The sequence below is a fragment of the Gasterosteus aculeatus genome, chromosome 9 (genome assembly GCF_964276395.1).
Source record: "Gasterosteus aculeatus chromosome 9, fGasAcu3.hap1.1, whole genome shotgun sequence".
NCBI classification, from domain to species: domain Eukaryota; kingdom Metazoa; phylum Chordata; class Actinopteri; order Perciformes; family Gasterosteidae; genus Gasterosteus; species Gasterosteus aculeatus.
In genome coordinates this window covers 4,501,594-4,523,733 of record NC_135696.1, presented here as the reverse complement: position 1 = coordinate 4,523,733, position 22,140 = coordinate 4,501,594, and the positions used below count along the sequence as shown (strand labels likewise).

The following is a 22,140-nucleotide window of genomic DNA, read 5'->3' as shown; positions in this document are numbered from 1 at the left end:
TGTTTATTGGCAATAGCGATCTTTGTCTGCACTCACCCATCATCTGATCCAGAGCAGAGTATTCCTTCTCTAAGTGGAGACCAGCGGACATGGAATACTTTCGCTAAGTGCCCAGTGAAAACCTTTAGAGGCTGATCGGAGCTGGTGGCCAAGTAGTACACACGAACATTTTTATCCTCACAGCCCGTTGCTATCATATCTCTAAAAGAGAAAAAGAGGGACCAAATGTCATTATTTTCCAAAAGATTATTATTCACTTAAATCACACTTTTGAGGCCTTTTTCATATTTAAAAAACTCACGCAAAGTTGGCATAAATAAAGGGCTCTTCCAGAAATTTGGCACTGCCCTTTACCTTACTTTTTGCCCCCGATGACCGATTGACTTGAAATTTTGCACACAGGTGCTCATCCCCATTCTCTACAAAATCATCAATGAGGGTATGCAAATGAACCTATTGAGATTAGTACTGAATATGTGCCGTTGACGAAAACTCAGATCTTTACTGTCATCACGTAGGACACGTGATGACAGTAAAGATCTGACTGTGCGACCCCCCGGTGATTTCTCTAGTCGGTACTTTTGCATCCGATTGAGCTGGACGTGGGGGGGTATCTGGAGCTGCCTCCGCCATTCTTTCAAATCGACATTCCGCCAAGAGAATTGAAGACAACTCAAATACGGGCCAAACCCCATCCCGTATTGATTCAAAACGGGACGCGCTATTTTATTCTCAAATACGGAACAATTCCGTATTTTAAGGGACGGGTAGTAACCCTAACGTGCGCGTACACAGGAGAGCACGCACTGACCAGCAGACACAGAGCGTGTGTCCGCAACGACCACCCCGCCTCCCGTTGGACAGCTCCCCACCGAAGTATTAAACTGGGGGTGTAGCTTGTTTCTTCGGTGTTAGTTGCCATTAAGCCGCATTTAACTGCCAACACGTGACTCAATTTACGCGAATGACGGCAGATGGTTTGGATCTTTTCGTCTTTATTTTACCCAGCAAAGCATTAACTAAAAATAGAAATAATAAATTCTATAACACGGTAAATAAACAATATGCTCTCGTGCCTCATGCAGCTCTTCTGTGTTGCACCTGCTGCAATCATGATGTCAATAAATCAAGACAAAGAAAGAGCGTCAAGCCGACATAAATGCTTTTCAATATATGTTACATATCTTTAGTTCCTCCACAATGAGCATACATTTAAAACTAGATGATTAATATTCCCCAAATTCCAATGAACTAATAGATATACTTCAAGCTTTTACAGAGGGGAAACAGTAAGTATACTGTAAACAATATATTGTTCAAGTCAAAAAGTTTAAAGCCATAGTTTAGTGTGTTTTTATTTATTTATAATTATAGTATTGTTTAAACAGTTAATATATTGTTCAAATAGAACAAGAAAAAATGCCTTGGCATTAACAAAAACAACTTTCTTTTTTGTTTCAATCATTGTTTTGTGCTTTTTCTTTTTAAAAGTATTGGTTCAGTCACCGTTTACACTCTACACTGGTCTGGGAACGCCTTGGGATCCCCCTGTCAGAGCTGGTAGTGTTGTGGTCTGGGGCGGTGCCCCTCCCACCAATTGACTGGCAAAGCTGGAAGGAGTTTCACTAATCAAGCTCCAGGTTTTATATTGTCCAGCCTTCCACTCAGATCGCATACCTGCACATACCTGGAACTTATGCAAAGTTAATAAAACAATACGGCTGCTCTTGTCCGCCTGTCGTTGTTCAACAAATGGGGCGCCCTCTCTACTCTCTAGTATTAAAGTAAATATACCGCATTTTCCGCGCTCAAGCGCGTGAGATTTGGAGCTTGTTTCAGGGCGCGTCGGAGAAACAAATCTGTTGTTCTTGCCGAGCACTTAATGAGATTAAAGAGCGAGATACGGTGCCCATTTCTCTACAGTAGCTGAACCATCTTAACGGGGAAATAAGTTATTCTAAAAGCAGCCGAAGATTTAAGCCGTGAATGGCGAGGGGGGCGGCGGGAGCGAACGCACCTCGCAGCATCGATCGGACCCTGAAAGCACCGTCTCCACCTCCCCACACCCCCTTGTGTGAATGCATCACTCCAGCCAATCCAAAGACGGGGTTTGTAACCAATCAGGTGTAGAGACCATGATGACTGGCTCCGCCCCCTGGCTCTGTATATACTAACTATGTTAGTATATTTTGATAAAATCATTAACACCAGGATTCCTCAATTTCTCTATGACAATATAATTTACTATTCAGATATGCATTCACATTACTCAAGAGGGGCGAATAGTCATCAGATTTCTTTACTCCTACCTAAATCTGACTCTATGAAGAGGACCGTGTTTTATAGGTCAATTGTGCTTTGGAACAATCTCACATGATATATGTGAGTGATTGTGATTACTGTTCTTTTATGGGGGTTTTTTTGGACCCCAGGAAGACTAGCTGTCGTCTCAGCGTCAGCTAATGGGGATCCTTTTAAATAAACAAATAAACAAATACATTGAAACCCCTGGTTCTCTATAAAGACTGTTGAACCTTTTCTCCCGTGTTCTGCTCTTGGGTCCAGCACCTCAATCCACATGACAGGTAGACGTGGCCCGGGAAAGGGAAGTTTGGGGTCCCCTGCTGGAGCTGTTGTCCCCGAGACCCGACCCCGGATAAGCGGTTGGATGGATGTTTTTGGGTGACTGTGGGTGAGTGGGTGCATGGTCGTCCTCCAATCAGAGGGTTGTTGGTTCGAGCCCAGGCTCGGCTAACCCGCATGTCGATGTGTCCTTGGGCAAGACACTTAACCCAACATTGCTCCTGTAGCTGCGACTACAGTGTGTGAATGTTAGTTACTGATGAGCAGGTGTCACTGTGTATGGTTCTCCTGTCATCAGTGTGTGAATGGGTGAATGATGTCATGTACTGTTAAAGCGCTTTGAGTGGTCAGAAGACTAGAAAAGCGCAATACAAGTACAGTCCATTTACCATTTATTTAGCAGTATCATGTAATTATGTTGACAAGAGGTTTGTTTCTCGCACCCAGTTTAATTTTAACTGTTCAAAAAAGTGAAATAAGTATCTGACTCTCCAGTTCATATTCACGACCCCAATGAAAACGATGGTAGATTAATATCCTACTTGTTGTTCTGGCTCCAATCACAACCAAACACAGCAGCAGGATGTTTGTACTTATGGAGGATTTTACCGTCAATGGTCCGGATGATACTGTAAAAAAGGGCAAAACATTTAAGACTTTCACAAAAGGCAAATATTGTAATTTTGTATTGTCAGAATAGAGGTATCGGGGAAACGAGGACTGACCAGAATCCATCTCCACTACAAGTAGCAATCCTCTTAGAATCCTTATGGCTCCATGATATACAGAATATACCATTCTTACCATGCTGGAAGAAGACAGAGAGATCATTAATGGTGACACAAATCACCAGCCATGATTTTGAATATGATTTTTCGCGGTGTTTGGCAAAGAGAATAATCATTTATAAAAGCAAAGTATCACTTTTAAATTGTTATACAATTTTCAGCCAGAAGAAAAAGCAGAGACTGCATTGACATTCCTACTAATTAAATCACGTGATGAACTGATGCTACTTATATGTGATACACAGATTTTTTGTAAGTAATTTTCAACTGAACTGAAAGTGAAAGTAACCTCATTAAAGCGAGTGATGATCTTTCCTTTCCGGACGTCCCAGATGAACGCTCCATTTCGAGATGTTGCGCCTGCAATGCAGTTCAGGTCTCCTTCAAAAGACACACAAAGGTTATCAATTTTCACAAAAGCACCTGACGATGCATTTTTTCGGCCGGATGCTTTCGTTTTGTTCATGTGTTTTATTGCTTGGATTACCTAAAGTTGATTTCACGTCCTTCCATTTTTCTATGTTGCAAAGATTTCATGCAAAAGTCCCTAGTCAACCGCATGAACTTTCCCTCAAAACTTCTTAAGAGGATCTCATTATCTTACAAACACAGGGTCCAGAGCCTAAAATAACTAATCTGTTTTAGTGAAAACTGATTCAGTAAACCCTGAGATGAGGGAAACAATGGGTTCAAGTTATAGAAAGGTAATGTAGTCTTGAGTCTGTAAGAATAGTAACTGACTGTGTGAACTGAAAATGCTGGCTGGTAGTTTTTTTGCTTCTCTAACAAATCCTGAATATCTCACTGTCTCATATCTCTTACAAAGGTTTACAATTTCCTTGTTCATTCACTCCATATTAAAGGGCTTATAAAAGCACATTTACACGTATCCATAGTCCTAATGGGAGAATGCACACGTGGGCGACAAGGGAGATAACTGAATCTCGGCACCAAAGTGCTGCTGGAAAACCATCCGTCACCTTAGGAGGGGGAAGCGGTGAATCATCTAAGCTCTGTACAGTAAGCATCAGACTCTGTTAACTGCAACTAACGGGCCTCCCTGGTAAAGTCTACTTCAAGGTACTGGAAAGGTGGGTTCACACAGTCAACCTGGTCGTGGAACAACGGACTAGCTCTTTGCTCTCATGGAGGGGGCTTGGGGAATGCTCATGTCTACATGTGTTTTGTGTACCTGGAAAAGCCAAATGACCTCTGAGATACTGTGCAGCAGAAATACAGGGTGAGACTCTCCCTTCTTAGGGACATCCAATACTTGTACGCCCAAAGCGAGAGTTGTGTTTGGGTTCTCGGCAGTAAGACAGTTGTTTCCGGTGAGGGATTGGCCGGTTACTTAGGTTGCGGGTACAAGTGGCCGAAATGGGTTTCCTCAGGACGATAGGTGGCAACCCCTTAGAGATGGGTGAGAAACTCATCCGTGAGGAGCTCGGAATAGAGCTGCTGCTCTTTTGCGTGGAAAGGAGCCAGTTGTAGTGGTTTGGGCATTTGGTATGGATGCCCCCTGTGCACCTCCATAGGGAGATTTTTCTAGGCACAGCCAGCTGTTTTCCAGCACTGTCATATCGACGATCATATTTTGTCTTCTTGATTATAATGGTTTGGAAATCCATTCAAAGGCAGCACAAACAAAGTTGGATAGAGGGACTACTACAGTGCCCCACTCTAGAGCAGGGATATCCAAACTATCGTTGTTGGCCTGCGGCCCGCCATCCATTTTTAATTGGCCTACATCAAAGTCTAAAAATATTGTATAATATATATAATGGACTGACATCTTTCGTGAGCGAGGTTTCACATTTACTGAGTTTATAAGGTCAGTGAAGGGCTCACGATGTGATGCCAATCATCCTAGTGCAGCCTATGGGAATGTGTTGGTGTGATGTTTGGGGGTGGGTTGGAGTAACGGAACGCGGGAGCGTTGTTGGAGTTCCCAATCAGTGTTAAATCAACACGTTGAGTGTTGATTTAACACTTTTAACTCGGAATAACTGTCAAAAATAAATCTGCCCAGTGTTAAATACATTACATGTCATTTAGCTGACACGTTTATCCAAAGCGACTTACATTGCATTTTTAACCCATGGTTTTTACATTTTAGCCTGGGGAGCCATTATGGGTTAGGTGTCTTGCTGAGGGACACTTTGACATGGGACATGGAGCAGCCAGGATTCAAACCGCCAACCTTGTGGTTCCCGGCTCACCCTCTCCAATCCATGCGCCACAGTACGTAGAGTTAAACCAAACACGAAGAAGTGTGACACTGTACAGTTACATTTTAAACCTATAAAAGAGTTAATTTAACTCTACTAAGTGTCGCAAATGAATCTGATCTTGACACTGATTAATAACTCCGGCTCTTTCGTACAATTGACTCTGTAAGAGTTGAATCAACTTTTTGCAGTCTGATTTCAACTCTGCCCTTCAACACTTTTGCCTAACACCTAACTCTTTTGCTGTGTAGTAGGGGGTATACTGTAAATACCTGTGGATGCACATATCAGCCACCCTCTATGGCTATTTTTATTTTTGTCCCTGCTGAGAAACAGTCAGTAACGGCAAAAATAAATAGAAACCAGTTTGATTTATTTATTTATTTGCAATATTTACTTTACTGTACCTCATCTGATGTACCTGGTTTTGTTTTGTTTTTTTGTTTGTGTAATGTGGAAAAAACAATAAAAATATTAAAGCTGCGAGCAGTGTTGGACGAATCCTCGCAACTCCGCACGTTGGGGTACCGACCGGACGGCTAGAAATGCAGCCGAGAACTCCTGCAGCCGTCGGACAAAGCTTCCAAGAGTCAGTTGTCGTTAAGCATAAGGATCGACGCCAGGAATGCCGCTTTGCAAACTTTGTCTTTAACATCCAATTTCCTTCAAATTCTCCATCACGAGACTACATCTGGTCAATTTCGGATTAGGAAAAAAGAAACTATCAATAGTTACATGATCATTTCACTTCAGAATGATAGTACACATCCCCAAGGTGTCACCCAGGGATGAGCAGGATATTCTGATTAACTATTCCAAAATAAAAGCCTCTCAAAATACCATACATGAGCCTAAATATAGATCACAAGATTACATCTGGTCAATTTCAGATTAGATTTAAAAGGACAAAATCAATAGTTACACAGTATTTCCGCTTCAGACTGATAGTACACATCCCCAAAGTGTCACCTATGGATAAGCAGGACATTCTGATCTACTATTCCAAAATGAAAGCCTCTCAAAATACCATACATGAGCCAACTTCCTTCAGTATCCTTCACAAGACTACTTTTGGTCAAATTCAGGTTTGAATTAAAAGGAAACTATCAATTGTTAGATGATAATTTCACTTCAGACAGATAGTACACATCCCCAAGGTGTCACCCAGGGATAAGCAAGACATTCTAATGTACTATTCTAAAATGAATGCCTCTCAAAATACCATACATGAGCCAATTTCCTTCAAATTCTCCATCACGAGACTACTTTTGGTCCATTTCAGGTCAGAATTAAAAGGAAACTATCAATAGTTACATGATGATTTCACTTCAGACTAATAGTATACATCCCCAAAGTGTCACAGAGGGATAAGCAGGACATTCTGATGTACTATTCTACTATTAAAGCCTTTCAAAATGCCATACATGAGCCAAAATATCAATCACAAGACTACATCTGGTCATTTTCAGGTTACATTTAAAAGGAAAAAATCAATAGTTACACAGTATTTCTACTTCAGGCATAGAGTACACATTCCCAAAGTGTCACTCGGTGATAACCAGGACTTTCTGATGTACCATTCTCGAAATTAAAGCCTCGCGAAATGCCACCTTCGTTTTTTACTGGATACTAGAACATTTGACTTCCTGTTACCAGTAGGTGGCGCTATGACATGATTCAACTTTACATCTCTTCAGGCCCAGAGTGTCATCAAACATGTGTAAATTGGAAAGAATCCGATGATGTCCAGTAGAGTTACAACGGTTTAGTTGTTCTTGGCGAAGCATCAACTTTGCGCACCTTTGATGCACCATCTCGCCAACGATTATCGGATTCTTATAATATTCACAGTGAAGCCTTATTAAGGTCTTAACTTTCTGCTAAGAAATTTTGAGAGGGATCAGATTAACCTTTGATGAGCATACCCTGTGTGGAGCAGGGTGTAAAAAAACAAAACATTAAACTTCCTGTTTTCCCCAGGTGGCGCTATGACTAAGGTTAAAAATGATCTCATGGATGTCTACAGGGTGAGAAGTTCATGCTATATGATAAATATGGAGCAGATTAGATAAAGTATGGTCGAGTTAAAATAACTTTAATTTTTATGCCAAATGGTGTTTTTTTTTAAATGCTCCCTACACACATAGTTTGGAATTTCTTCCGGCAAAATACAATTTTTAGAGCCTAGGTCCTCAAAATCACACTGCGCGAATTTGAAAAGAATCAGGTTTAATCCCTGGGAGGAGATTGGTCTTTTACAACTCTAAGAAATCACGAAAATAGGCCAAGGCCGATTTTCAACAATTAATAGCAGCGCCCCCTATTGTTCAAATATTCTCAAAAAATCAGGGTGTGTACAGGGGTTCAATGTTCACATATGGAAAATGTTTGGTGAGGGCAGGCCAAATTATCTGGAAGTTTGTATGAGTCTTGCCAGATTAAGCCACACCCCTTGCGACGTTCATTAGCCCATATTTTATAGGAAGATATCAACAATCTTTTAATATGGCAGGGGGACGTTGACCCAACAATGATCAATTTTGTGACAATCGGACACAGCAATTAGGAGAAATGGCCAGAAACGTGTTTTTCACAAAATTCAAAATGGCGGAAAATCTAGTTAGTTAATGATTAACTTTTTTGTAGAGCATGTCCAAGAGCACATGTGTACCAAATTTCAAGTCGATCGGGCATCGGGGGAAAAAACTAGCCTAGTGTGGCCCTATAGGGGGCGCTATAGGGACATTTCTTGATACTCAAATGCGAAACCCCCAAATTATCACATTTTTCACTAGTTCTGATATGCATGCCAAATTTAACAATTTTTTGAATATGATAAAGGCCTCAAAAAGGGAAAATTCCTTAGAGAAAATAATAATAATTCCATGAAATACAATAGGTTCCTCTACGACTAGTCGTTGCAAGGACCCTAATTAGTCCAAAAAAGATCCTCAAGATATATTTAATATGTTTTTTGGATGTGCGGGAATGTTTACCCTTACCCTTTATTTTCCTTATCTTAGCAGGCCTTTAGAGCATTATGGAAACACACACAAAAAATGGCTGAAAGAACCTAAGTCCCTCAAAAAGTAGTCCCGGAAAAAAAATACATGGAATTCTAAGGTGGGAACCTAATAATGGATTGTTGTGTTGGCGGTGTGTATATACAGTATGTGTTTGCGTGTGTAGAAGAAGAGCTAAAATACCTGGAGCCCAGGACAGGGAATAGACCACTCCTTCATTGCCGGGGGAGGTGTAAACCGCTGTTAGTGTGTCTGTGTCCCAGATTTTGATGGTTCCATCAAAACTAGCTGTGGCCAGTAGGTTGTGGTCATCTGGCTTAAATTTACAGTCAAAAATAGTCTCTACATGACCCTGGAAACGATATTAAAGGAAAAAGTAAAATTCCCATTACAAGTCTTATGTTCTGTTTTCATGAGTATGTTGGTGACTTTACAAAGAATGTTGTACCAAGTCCCGTAGGAAGTCCCATTTCTTGGCACCCATGTCATAGAGTCCCACTCCTCCATCCATAAAACAGCACACGGCATGGCCGGGAGGCAGAGAGAAGGACCAGTTCTGAGTCAAGGTTGGAGGAGGTACAGCCTCACTGGTGGAACTGATGTGGTGACCTTCACTGGGAGAACAGGAACTCTGAGCTATAAAAAGGTATAGGTGAAGCCATATCAAAAGGATACATTTACTCAGTGTTTGAACATTTGTGTTTAAATGACTGCTTTATTCCAACTGTGTTTATTTAAGAAAATATATATTGTATGAGATTCTCAATATCATCTGTTGCGCTTTGGTGGCAGACACACACACAGCTGTTGTGGATAGCACAACTCTGACGATGTGGATTTAGTGTAAACCTTTATTGTGGAAGCTATACTTTTTCAGTTAGTATTTAGTTATTTATTCTTAAATAGTTAAAATGTCTTAAAATTGTATGTGTTTGTTGGCTTGTCTTGTTAGCAAAATAAATATCAAACAAAAGGAAAGACTTCTTGGACAATACACTCTCTTGCTGTGTAAAAGGAACGAACCAGTGGTGCATCAGTGGCCCTTTGACACAGGTTGTTTATTGATCACATGGACAAATGGCCACTACATTTAACTTGTTTTAATGTAATTTGGCAAAATATTTAGAAACTAACCATACTTATGACTTATAAAAGCTGTGGTGCATGGATTTTCTGGTTCATGAGTTTGTATATTCAAAAGGTTTTTGTCCAAAATGTACCTACCTTTCTTAGCAAGCGGGGAGTTTAAGACATGCAAAGCATGAAATCCATTTTTTTTCAGTTTAAAGCTGTCCAAAGGAGTGGCGCGTGACACATTCCATACCCTCAAGACTCCAACCTGGGAGTCTGAGATACAGATGGAGATAATTTACTTAATTTCAAAGGTCTCTCTCATGCTGCAAATTTATTTGTACTGGTCTATAACGTGCCACCTCACATTGCATGGTTGTATTAATATAGTCCATCGACTATCTTAAGGTTGCATAATACCAGATGACTTTCAAGACAACCTCATTTACTGTACAGAGTATTACTGATGTTTTAACAAGGCATGTGAATTCTTTAATATGCAATATGTGGCATCATGTGGCATCAACAGTTTCCACATACCAGCTCATTGAAAGGCAAGTCAAAACCTTAGCGGTAAACACATGAGAGCAGAAGGGAACCCAGATCATACACAGGTCCTAGACTGATATTCATATTCTTCACCTCCAGTGATGAACATGCCTGGTGCAGACGGGACCCATGCCAAACACTGAACTGATGCAGCAGCTGAGGGGAAGCAGAAAACGGTGATACAAGCCAAGGCCTCGCTGTCCACCAGCCTGATGCCATTATGAAGGTTAGACACTGTGAAAGAGAATATTTTCATCATCATGCTTCTCTGGTTGCAATTATGATCATAGAGTTTTGTGTGATGAATAGACACATTTATGTATTATGTATGTTTTGTCCCACCCAATAAGTAGTCAGTTGACAAAGGGTCCCATTCAAGAGCACTGACTGGGTCCTCTTCATCTGTCCCTTCTAACGACTCTGGACGCAACACATGCTTTTGGCCTTTACTCCCTAAACAAGAGAGGACAGACAGAATAATGAAAATGTGTGTTTACAGAAACATGCATTTGCAAAATGAGAAGAAAAGAGTTGGATAACATTGTAGAAGATAAAATGATTGCAGGCCCGACTCTGTGATGGTAATGATGCAATTCATTTCACTGTGCAGTTAAGAGAGAGTTCATTCAGAAAATATCTTCGAACAAAACAACATTGACATTCTGTACAAGGGAGATTAAAATTATAGTGATCTGTATGGAAATACCCATCTGCCGCAAGACCGAGACCAAGAAGTGAAGTAAAAATATGTCACTTACACACCTTCCTAGGGAAAAACCTTTAAACTCATATATGCTAACAAATAATGTCTTAGGGGGCCAACCAAGAATAGAACAGATATATATTGATGTTTTTCTTGTGGTAGAAAGTCGAAATTATGAGATAAAACGTAATAAACGCCCCCCCTTCGGTAATCGTAGTGGACCGTAGATGACAACCAGCTACAACCATCATTTACCATCATTACCAGCATATTAAGAGCAATGCATCCAGCTATCAGACGCGAGACAGACTTTTGCCGACGGAGATTTGCTCGCGGATGTTTGATTTACGCGGGCACATAAACCTGATTTGCGCTCTCGAATTTTGACAGTTATTTGGCGCCATACAAACCACTGATCTTTTGGTTGACGGAGCACGCTCGCTAATCCATACGCCATGGTTGCTGCGGTGAGCAAAGATGAAAGAATGTGTTTTTATCAAAAGATACAATAGTTACCTGGCTGAAAAACAGACAAACTTCCATCTGTGTGTCCAAACACAAGTTTCTCTTTCTTGGTGGGGTGCCATCTGAAGAGACAGATATCAGATAGGAAGGAGTGGGCTTCTTTATGCACTGTGACCCCAGGGTCAGCACCCCCATATACCCAGATATATAGCGGGCCACGTTGGGAGACAAACGCCACTCCGTCAGAAAAGTTCCAGCACCAACTCACTGATGCAGGAACACCTGAAAAAGAAGAGGAGAGGCTGTGATACTTTACGCAGCAGAGGATATTGCCGCTGTCCCTTGGCCTACCAACCTGGGTTCCTGCAGATACCAGAAGAATATTTTTTGTCATATCTCACAGGGGCTATATTGTATTTGCCGTTGTCAATCAATTTGATACTCATGACTTTATATCATTGTCTGCTGTTTCTTTTTTAATTAGTTATTTATATTTGTGGGGTCTTGACCCCAGTGAAGAGCTCCTAATTGCAGCATATGGAGTTTTAATAGATGGACTACAATAGATAGATAATTAAAAGTTTCAGAGACTGTTAGGGGGGGAGGTTATTTTATCACAGAAAGACACTATTTATGAACACTGTTTTGCTATGATGGTTGTTCTAACAGTACGTTATTACAGAGAGACCCAAGTTGGTAGTATACTGTATATCAAATATGTTGGTAGACTAATGGTGACACACTCTTGTGTGCCAAATAAACCTGGTATGAATAATCTGTCTACCTTTGGTATTGTCCAGTCTGGCAACAGTCTTCTGTTCTGCTACGTTCCACACGATGAGCAGGTTATCAGCTGATGCTGACGCAAATAGATCAGGGTTGTCAGGACACCAGCTGATAGCTGTTATGGTCTTCTTGTGTTCTGACATGATGGACCTCAACTTAAATTCATTGTACTGCTGATCCAACTGCACAAGGAGACAAAGAGCGTGACATGAATTTAGAATAAGAAGAAATCCTTAATTAATCCCCTTGGGGAAATGAATCTCTGCATTTAACCCATCCCACGCAGTGTGAGCAACGTGCTACCGTAAAGGCACCTGGGGAGCTGTTAGTGTCCCTGAGCAAGACACCTAGTCTTGCTGTCAATATTTATTTCATTTTATTTTCTTATTTGTTTTTAACAAGAGGGGGGAAGGAAATAAAGTAATGTCCTTATCTGTAGACACTTAAAACAAAAGTCAATCAAACAACACATTCAGGCACGTGCACAGGTAGACCCACAATGGTGCTCAAGCACCTGGCCTTTTTCCCTGAACAAGAAAAGTGCCCCTTCTGCTTGAGCCCATTTTTTTCTTCATTCATCAATATTTAAGAATACAAATTACTCTCTCTGTCATCAATTCCCCCAAAATGTGTTTTGATATTTGGCGGGGCATTTATTTGAGTTCTTGTGAGAATTTCACCCCAACATGTTCACAAGCCCCGCCGCGCTCCTCCCTCCTCCTCTTCCTCTTGGTGCTCGTGCAGATCTGAGCGCCAAAAGGCTGCAGCATCAGACCAACACGTGATGACGGTGTTTGAGCAATCCCCCCGACGTTGTTTGCCGGTAAATTAACCACAACATTAGCGCCGCTGAAAACATTACATCGCAACTGGTCCGACATTTTCCTAAAAAAAAACTTCAGTGAAATCTGTGATTTCAAAGCCTTGTCCAGCTGTTTACTGACGTTTTCTCATGTTTTATGAAGAGAGAAGGGAGGGAGATACGGGCAGTTTTACTGTTCTACCAATTAGACAAATTCACTGGTAATTTAATTATTGAAATGAACGGTAGATCTTAAGTTGAGCTACATGACAGTCTGGTGAGGTATATTGTGGTATATTCTTAGTCTAATGCAGCGGTTCCAAAACTCAAGAATGCCGCGGCCTAATTTGAAATCTGAACCAACTCTGATCAAAACATAATGCTTAAATGACCTTAAGAATTTAACCAAAATCAAACATCCGCGAGCAAAAGTCACTCTGATCAAAACATAATGATTAAATGACCTTAAGAATTTAACCAAAATCAAACATCTGCGAGCAAAAGTCTGTCTCGCGCGAGCAAAAGTTTGTCTCCGCGAGGTATTTGCACGCTTGCGAAACGCGAACTTCGTTGCTCGCGCTCGAATGAGTTTTCTACGCGCTCGCTGTTGTTCTTTTTAACAGTAAGGTGGAGACGGTGCTTTCAGGGTCCGATTGATGCCGCGAGGTGCGTCTGCTCCCGCCGCCCCCCTCGCCTTCCACGCCTTAAATCTTCGGCTGCTTTTAGAATAACTTATTTTCCCCGTTAAGATGGTTCAGCTACTGTAGAGAAAAGGGCACCGTCTCTCGCTCTTCAATCTCATTATGTGCTCGGGAACAACGACAGCTTTGTTTCTCCGACGCGCCCTGAAACAAGCTCCATATCTCACGCGCTTGAGCGCCCACTCAGCATCTCGCCGTCGTAGACCGAGCTTTGGCATGTTTGGCAGAGCGCCTTGAGCGCCGTGTACAACCAGTATGGATCAACCGATTTACCAATTGATCCATATATATAAGGCGCTCCGGATTATAAGGCACTGTCGTTTTTTGAGGAAATTAAAGCCTTTTAAGTGCGCCTTGGAGTGCGGAAAATGCGGTATATTTACTTTAATACTACAAGAGGGCGCCTCATTTCTTGAACAACGACAGGCGGACAAGAGCAGCCGTTTCGAGCGAGAGCCTTATTGTTTTATTATTCTGTCCGTTTAAATTGTTTGTGCTTCATCAACTAATGTTTCACATAACTAATGTGCCGCATCATAAATATTTTTATATTAATTTCAAACTTTTAAAAATTGAAAATTAAAAAACTTTATTTATTTATTGTAAATTACCTCTCGCGGCCCACCTGCAGTACCTTCGCGGCCCACACTTTGGGAATCGCTGGTCTAATGATGCTCATGCTTCAACAGAAAACAGTAAAAAAAAAACGTGTGTGTTGTCAGCTTTATGGAGAGTATGTAAGTCACTCTTGATTATTATGTACAGCATTGATATATCTTATTTTTAAAAATTGCAGCATAATGCTAAGAAAAGAGACTCCAAAAGCAGAAGGACAGGGAACTGCAGCAATCGTACGTTGACATTTCGGTTTCCATCAATGCGAGTTTTCGCAACAGCTTTAGGACACCTTTTAGCTAAATAGGACAATTCAAGTGGACGTCATGAGCAATGTGAATGAATGAGATGGTGTGAGATCTTGCAAGGAGACCTGGGATGTTTTCAGACGACGCACAAATGAGTGTCCATCTCCTAGCTAATCATCAACAATCTTGATTGTTGGCGCTAGGCTAACAAACGTGGAGTTTCCAATGCCGTTTGGCTGTTGCATACCAATGTGTCCACACAGGACTAATTTCTCTCGGAAATAAATGTGATACACAATTGTGGCTACAACTATTTTCTGCTGAAAGGCAGCTTTTAACTTCCTATTTATAGTAACAACACCCTTGAACTGTAAAATTATTAATGATAAAGTACAGCCTCTCGTACGTTATTGCTTAACTCGTGGAGAAATAACTAGAATATGGCCTTGTTTTGTCTGTTTTTTTCCTGTTAGCCATTTATTTATTCATGTAGAAGCCAATGCTCATGTGTTTGCCAGCGTGCTTTGCCGCCCTCTACAGGCTTGGAGTGTACTGATGGTGTATAAAGGCCTGGCCAAGAGAAGGACAGGTGCTACTGATTGGAGGCACACAGCTTTAAACGTCTGGTCTTTGTTGCTGCTGCCTTCTGTTTTTGATTTATTTATTTATATTGATATTTATAAAAGCTGGAATAAACCCAATTTGAGTTCAACTTTAACTTCATTTTTGGACATTCCACATTTTCTGCTTTACCAGCCGCTCAAAGACAGTCAGTATTAAAAGTACTCAATCAACCACCAACATGGAAGAGGTGAAAAGGTCACTACAATTAAATTTGAGTTAGTTTGTTAACAAAAATAAATATGTAAGTTGAAAATATCCTACTGTGTATTTTATTTAATTATTATTTTTAATTTCATGAATCATTTTGGCGATGGGTGCCCTCTTAGTGTTGGTGATGGAGCTGTAACCCACATTGGCCCACCGCGACCCCCCTGTCCCACCCCCCAATGTTTAAGGATGTATTGATGATGGCAAAAATTTATGTAACTCAAAATGTTTCATTGAACAAACAAGGTTATAGAGCGCTGGGATGGTGTGGCCATGAAAAAGAATTGAGCTGGAGTGTCTCACACTGATAAGATGCCAGGCTGTAGAGACACAACGAGTTGGTTTGGAGGCCACCTGTAGGTATAAGAACTGCCTGGCCCTGTTGTGGGAGGAGGAACGTTCTTGGCAGTCTACTGAGCACGTAGCTGTTGTGACCCTTTTTTCCCTTGCAAGGAAATAAACGGAGAAGACATATTTGACTCAGAGCCTTATTCTTATTTACCGATTGTCTGCGCAAAACAGTCTCTTGTCAGTTTAGTGGGCTTCATACTGCCTCCAGTATTTTAAGACACTCACTGGGGTCTCTCTTCTCGGCAGACCATAGTACTTGCAAAGCCCAGGGACAGATATGCCGTGTTATATTTTCATACTTTTACCTCTTTTTGTGCCATTGTGGTGGTCGCATTTCCTATTACGGCTGGAATAGACTATCATCTGATTTAAATTTACACTAGTAACACATCTGTCCATCTTGGCAGATAACATCTCTAATCTTTTTATCTCTCTCTCTCTCTCTGAGCGGAAGGAGTGCTGAGTGAACGGAGCGTGAGGTGAATTGTTTGAATTGTGTTTTCTATCCGTTATTTCGTCTATTTTCGGTGTTTTTCTGGTGTGTGTTGTGGGGTGAATGCGTGGTGGTGTGTATGTGTGTCTTTTGTCTCTTTCTGTGTTAGTTTGTGCGTGTTTGTAGCCGGTCAGCATGTCGGACCTCACGGGGCTGACGCGGAAGCACGACATGAAGCTCGCGCCGGGCTTCGCGTGCTCCGTGTGCTCCGTGGAGGACTGCGGTCTAGCCGTGGGGGGGTTGGTGGGTCACGGGAGCGTGAAGTCCGCCGCGTGGGTGAACCGCGCGGTGGTCATTTTTGTTGACAGCCTGGAGAAGGCGCGCGAGGTGGTGGCGAGCGGCGTGGTGGTCCGCGGGGCGCACGTGCCCGTTTTTCCACTCGCAGTGCCGGCTGTCTGGGTGACAGTGGCAAACGTTCCGCCGTTCGTCCCGGACGAAGCGCTGGTAGAGGAACTGGCGAAGCACGGGAAGGTGGTGTCCCCGTTAAGGAAGATGTCCTCAGGGTGCAAATCACCCTTGCTGAGACATGTGGTCTCTCACAGGAGACAGACCCACATGGTCCTCACCAAAGCCCAGGCTCTCAGCCTGGTGATTAAGGTGAGGATCGACGGGTTCGACTATGTTATGTTCGCCACATCGGATGACGGGAGGTGTTTCCGATGTGGTGGAGAGGGACACCTGGCGAGGGTGTGTCCGGAGAGGAACCCCTCCACTCGGGGACCAGAACCGGGGGGAGGCCAGGGAGGAAGAGGGGGAAGGTGAGGACCGGCGGGTCGGTCTGGTGGGAGAGGAGATGGGGAAGGTCCACCAGGTGGGTGAGGGGGTGAGTGTGGCGGTGGGTGAGGCCCAGCCAGTCGGTGAGGGGGTGAGTGAGGGAGTGAGTGAGGGGGTGAGTGAGGGGACAGGTGGGGCCCAGCCAGTCGGTGAGGGAGGGAGTGAGGGAGTGAGTGTGGGGGTGAGTGAGGGGACAGGTGAGGCCCAGCCAGTCGGTGAGGGGGTGAGTGAGGGAGTGAGTGTCGGAGTGGATGGGGGGTTGAATGTAGCCCAGCGGGCAGGTGTGTGTGACAGAGTGAAAGAGGGGATGGGGGTCCAATGGGAAGGTGAAGGAGCTCAGGGGGCGCTCGTTGGTGGGGGTCCTGCCCGAGGTGGAAGCTCGGACAGCGAGGAGGATATGGAGGAGGGGGGGGTCTTTAAGGTCCCCCACCTGAAGAGGAAGACGAGGGCCAGCAGGGGAGGCTCTCAGGCAAAGAGGGGGGGGGGGGGGGGGGGGGGGGGCGCAGAGGAAAGGTGGGAGGTGGGGAGTCAGAGTCCTCTTCAGGGTGGGCCTCTGAAAACAGCATCTCCTCAGGAGGGACGGTCACCAGCAGGCACGGGGTGGGGCAGATGAAATCGTTCCTGCTGGCCACCAAGAATCAAAGGGGAGTGGATCTGGAGGACTACTTCTCCGACTTGGAGAAGTTCGTTCGCTCCGTTCAACACGGCTGCACGAAAAAGGGTGCTGCAGACTACACCCAGCGGGAGGTCTTCCGACTACGGAAGATCAACCTCAAGATCACCAGGGATGGAGGAAATGGGGCTGAGTGAGGCGTCTGACCGGCGGAGGAGGATCCTGAGCGGGAAGACGGGCCACTGCCATAGTGACTAATGACTGAAATGACTGTAATGACTGTAGTTGTTTTTTTATGTAAAATAAAGATTTTCTAAAAATCAAAAAAAAAAATCTCTCTCTCTTTCTCTCTCTCTCAACTTGTCTGTAAACTGAGCTGTGGGATTTAGTTTTCTTTCGTTGTTATATTTTAGGTGCAACAATATTATTTAGTGCCCTATCTTTTCCTAATTGCATTTATTATAATTTTTGATATTGATATTGTTTTACCAAGTGTGTGTGTATCTGTGTGCCTGTGTTGCCCTGCAGTGCCACAACTCCCCAGTTTGGGAACCACGACATTAAACTCACATTTCCTATGATAAAGGATGTAAGACTGATATAATAATACCATCATAATACCAACATAATACCATCTTAGATTTTCAATCATTTTCCACCCTTATTAATGTAGGATATTAGTAATAAACTGACGACCCGGTTCATAAAATTAATAAAATACATATAGTGTACACCAGAATACAGCCATGATTCTGAAACTGTGTAATCAATAAAGTAATGACAATATTGTAGAACCACTGTAATATTGAAACTGTAATATAATAATACAAATGTACAGTTATGATTGTATTTGATGTAATGTGATCAACTGGAATGCATGCATGTAATACTTGCGCAAGAACTGATATTGACTAAGGGTCATTTGAAATCCGAGTTACATTGAACTCACCAGAAGACCACTCCCAGAGGTGTGGACACTGACTTTCACACCTATAAGCATTGTTATAAATACCTGTAGGAACCATTGTTCTCGAGTTTGCTGGTAGAAACAACAGACGGGCACTAGGGATGGTCAAAAGGACTGACCTGGGGCCTGTTGGTTGCTGAGACCAGCGGCTCCTCAGCTGAGATGTTCTTTTTACCAAGACACCATCTCTTTTATTAAATACATTTTATTTTAACCTTTCGATCTGTGATGACCTCTGTCCGTCCGGTGTTTCTTCATTTTTTAATACAACATTAACACAAATACACACAAGTCCTTCACCTGGTAGACGTATATAGCCAAAGTAGCACAGTAGGCGAAGCGGTCTCCACTAGCAGCACACACGTCTTTGTTCCAGGGCTGACAGCCGGCTGCCAGTAAGCCCACCTGCCTCACCTTGGCCATTATCACCTGGAGACACACAACAGATGCAGATGCAATTATGTTATATTTAAGTCTTCTTTACAAGTACAAAGATTTCGCTTTTGCGTAGCTTTCAGTGATATTGTTGAGTTGAGTTGCAGACCGAGCCCCTCTCTGGCTGGGAGGTAGGCTTAGATGCGTCTCTCAGGCTGGAGGCGGAGATTTTAATGCACCAGGTGGAGAGGATCTGGCGATCAGGGGGGTTGGAGTCACTCACTCACAGGACAGTGAAGAGCGAGCAGTGTGAGAAAGCGAGATTGAAGAGCTTGGAAAGAGGAGACTGCAGGAATAAAGCTTGCAAAGACTGAAGAAGGAGCCGGTGAGCTTTTGAGTGGCTGACTACTTATGGCATGAAATGCAAAATCAAATGTCCATATATTTAATGTGTTTTAAAAAGTATTCAAGCTAAAAGTAATTGGATAAAACTTGATTTGTGTGTATTCAGCGGAGTTAAAATCTGGTGAAGTTTAAAGGTTAAAATCATCATTAAATAGTGTTTTAAAAATGTATTTAATTTAGTATTGGGATACTTTAAATTTGGGTTGTCTTTCTACTGTCACGGCTCCTCCTCGGCCTTGCAGGGGCGGTTCCTCCTGCAGGCAGAGGAGGGTCTTTAGCGATTGGAGCCACCTGGGCTCTAGGTATAAGAAGGCCTCTAACCACTTCTCTCTTTCTCTCTGCTCCTCCAGGTATGATCCTGTTTTGTTTGTTCCTTTTGAAGGTTTTACGTTGTTCACACTCAGTCATGTTTACACATACAGATTCACTCAACCATGCACCTTACATACACCTTACACTATGACATTCGCACACCTCATTCCTTTTCTTTGTTTAAAGTTACTAGTTTTTGATTTATAATAAACTCTTCTTTTTATTGGCCTATACTTGGTGTTTGTGTCCCCTCATTCTTGCCACAGGCTATGAGCCGGCCTGTGACACTACTTATTTTGAGGTTAATTTCCAGTAGATTATAAATTAAGTATGTGATGTTGGGTATGTGAATTGATTATGGTTTCTTGGGTTATATTTCTTTGACCTTACATTCATGTTTGTATTTCAAGGTTTTTCACCTGGTTTGACTTGGACAATTTTAAAAATAAAAAGCAAGAAAGCAAAGAAGTCCGAATCTTGGTCATTGAGTGGAATCCAGTCTACACTTCTTAGCAAGCTGCCCTTTCAAGTGGGGGGCTGCAGTTTGACCCTCACAAAAGTGAGACACTTGACAGTGGAAAACCGCCACTGGTGCGAAGACTGGAGCGAAGTATCCTGAACTGCAACTGGCCAGGCCTGGAAGTCCAGAGGCCTAGTAACACTGAAGATCACCCCTCCCACACAGAATCCTGGTGAAAAGGAAGATGGCTGACTCAAAGTCACTGGAGCAGCTTAAAGCTAGTAGGACGTCTGCAAAGCGACAATTCTCCCGGCTGTCCAACAACATTGTCCGGATGCACGCCATAATGGCTGAAGAGGAGCTCAGAGACCATTTCAAAAGGCTCATAACTGAGGCCAACAAAGTCATGGAAGCAAATGACGATGTGGAGGCCCAGTACCTTGCAGAAGTGGAGCTGGATGCAGATCCTGATGAAGTTCCCGGGTTGAGCAAGCAGCAAAAGGCCGATATTTGGAAAACTGCAAGCGAGTGTGAGATGAAATTGGAAGAGCTGAAGGACCTCATTCGAAAGACACTCTGGGCTAATTTCGGGGAGGAGGAACTGATGATGGCGCTACAGGCTGCAGAGGAGAAAGTAAAGAGTGTGATTTCCTTTGAACCTGGTGGAAATAAAGAGGCCTTTGACTTCATGTTCGACTACATGGAAGGACTGGTTAAGAGGGCGAAGGAGCTGCACACACAGTGGAAGGGTTGGGGCCCTCCTGCTGAGCAGAAAGACTTCCAGCTGCGTGTAAGAGAGCTCGAGCAGATTGTTCCCAAGTTAATGTCCAAAAAGGCAGAGTTCATTGAAGCAAAAGCTAAAGAAGACGGCGAAAGAGTTGTGAGTGCAGCTTCTATCAGCTACCCGACATCAATATCAGCCATCAGACTGAAGCCAACCTCCCTCCCCAAGTTCACTGGCATCGGGCGAGACTTTCATCGCTGGAGAGGAGACTGGGAGGCCCTTCAGAGGCAAGGAGAACCTACTGGGTCAAAAGAAGTAAAAAAGTTCCAGCTTCTTGACAGTTTGGATGACAAGATAATGAGAGATCTTCGATTGATGTCCCATAACACAGCAGATGACATTCTTCGGGTCCTGGAGAACCGGTTTGGAAACCAAACGGCAATTGCCATCGAAATAGTTGAGGAGCTCCAGAGACTTCCAGCTGTCAAAAGTCACCAGCCCAAGAAAATTGTTGAGCTCATCCAAGCTGTTGAAAAAGCCCTTCAAGACCTGAGTGACCTTGGTGACACCGGTGCTTTAAAGAATCCTCTAGTGACAAAGGCAATCGAAAGCAAGCTTCCTGATGCACTGAAGAAAGAGTGGCTTCTCTATGCAGCTGAGAGGAGCAGTGCTCCTCCAGAGAAACGCTTTGACAGTCTTCTGACCTTCCTCAAGAGTCAAGAGAACATCTATGAACAGCTGGACCAATTGAGGGACGAAGAGCTGCCAAGGAAAGAAATCCGACCTGAGCAAAGGCAAGCCAGAACCAGGGCTGCAAACCAGTCAGGTAGCCATCTCTCAGGATGTATTGTCTGTGGGAACATTACGCATAAGAAGAAGCTGTACTTCTGCAAAAAGTGTGCTCGTGTGCTCAAGCTCACAGAGAAGGACGCAGTGCGAAAACTGGGAGCCTGCTGGAAATGTCTGGAGGTCCATGATGATGATAATCTCTGCAAAACCTCATTTCTGTGCAGAAACCCTGAGTGCGAGGACGGGAGAGACCACCACTACTATCTGTGTCGCAATGCCGAAGCATCCAGGGGCAGCACAGCCCAGAGGAGGAGCAAAGGCAGCGCAGTGGGAGGTGGCAACAAGAGGGATTACACCGAAGCCCAGGAGGAATTATTCAGGAAGCTCTCCCCTGAATTGGCCCAACAGTGCCGGGACGCATTCTGCAATACAGCAACAAGCACCTCCCACGTCGCAAAGAGTCACTCGAGTCTTCTGGCAGAGG

At 43.2% G+C, this 22,140-nt stretch overlaps 1 protein-coding gene and 1 long non-coding RNA gene across 7 annotated transcripts in view; one reads left to right on the top strand and one right to left on the bottom strand.

Moving 5' to 3' along the window:
• wdr17 (WD repeat domain 17) overlaps positions 1 to 22,140 on the bottom strand; it is a 48,712-nt gene that overhangs the window by 15,878 nt on the left and 10,694 nt on the right. For all 6 annotated transcript variants that reach the window (XR_013450602.1, XR_005713071.2, XR_013450603.1 and 3 more), the window contains exons 2-13: positions 18,892 to 19,020; positions 12,195 to 12,378; positions 11,462 to 11,692; positions 10,585 to 10,695; positions 10,336 to 10,476; positions 9,847 to 9,969; positions 9,071 to 9,258; positions 8,806 to 8,974; positions 3,661 to 3,752; positions 3,309 to 3,391; positions 3,126 to 3,212; positions 37 to 201 (exon numbers count right to left, since the gene is read on the bottom strand). Coding sequence is in view for 3 of the 6 variants with exons in the window: in XM_040186485.2 (XP_040042419.2) it covers positions 37 to 201; positions 3,126 to 3,212; positions 3,309 to 3,391; positions 3,661 to 3,752; positions 8,806 to 8,974; positions 9,071 to 9,258; positions 9,847 to 9,969; positions 10,336 to 10,476; positions 10,585 to 10,695; positions 11,462 to 11,692; positions 12,195 to 12,378; positions 18,892 to 19,014 (1,697 nt within the window). In the remaining 3 variants the exon portion in view is untranslated. The remainder of the gene's footprint in view (positions 1 to 36; positions 202 to 3,125; positions 3,213 to 3,308; positions 3,392 to 3,660; positions 3,753 to 8,805; positions 8,975 to 9,070; positions 9,259 to 9,846; positions 9,970 to 10,335; positions 10,477 to 10,584; positions 10,696 to 11,461; positions 11,693 to 12,194; positions 12,379 to 18,891; positions 19,021 to 22,140) is intronic.
• Positions 19,220 to 20,201, top strand: LOC144383219 (uncharacterized). Its single transcript, XR_013450604.1, has 2 exons — positions 19,220 to 19,351; positions 20,094 to 20,201. It is a non-coding gene; the product is annotated as an uncharacterized LOC144383219 (long non-coding RNA).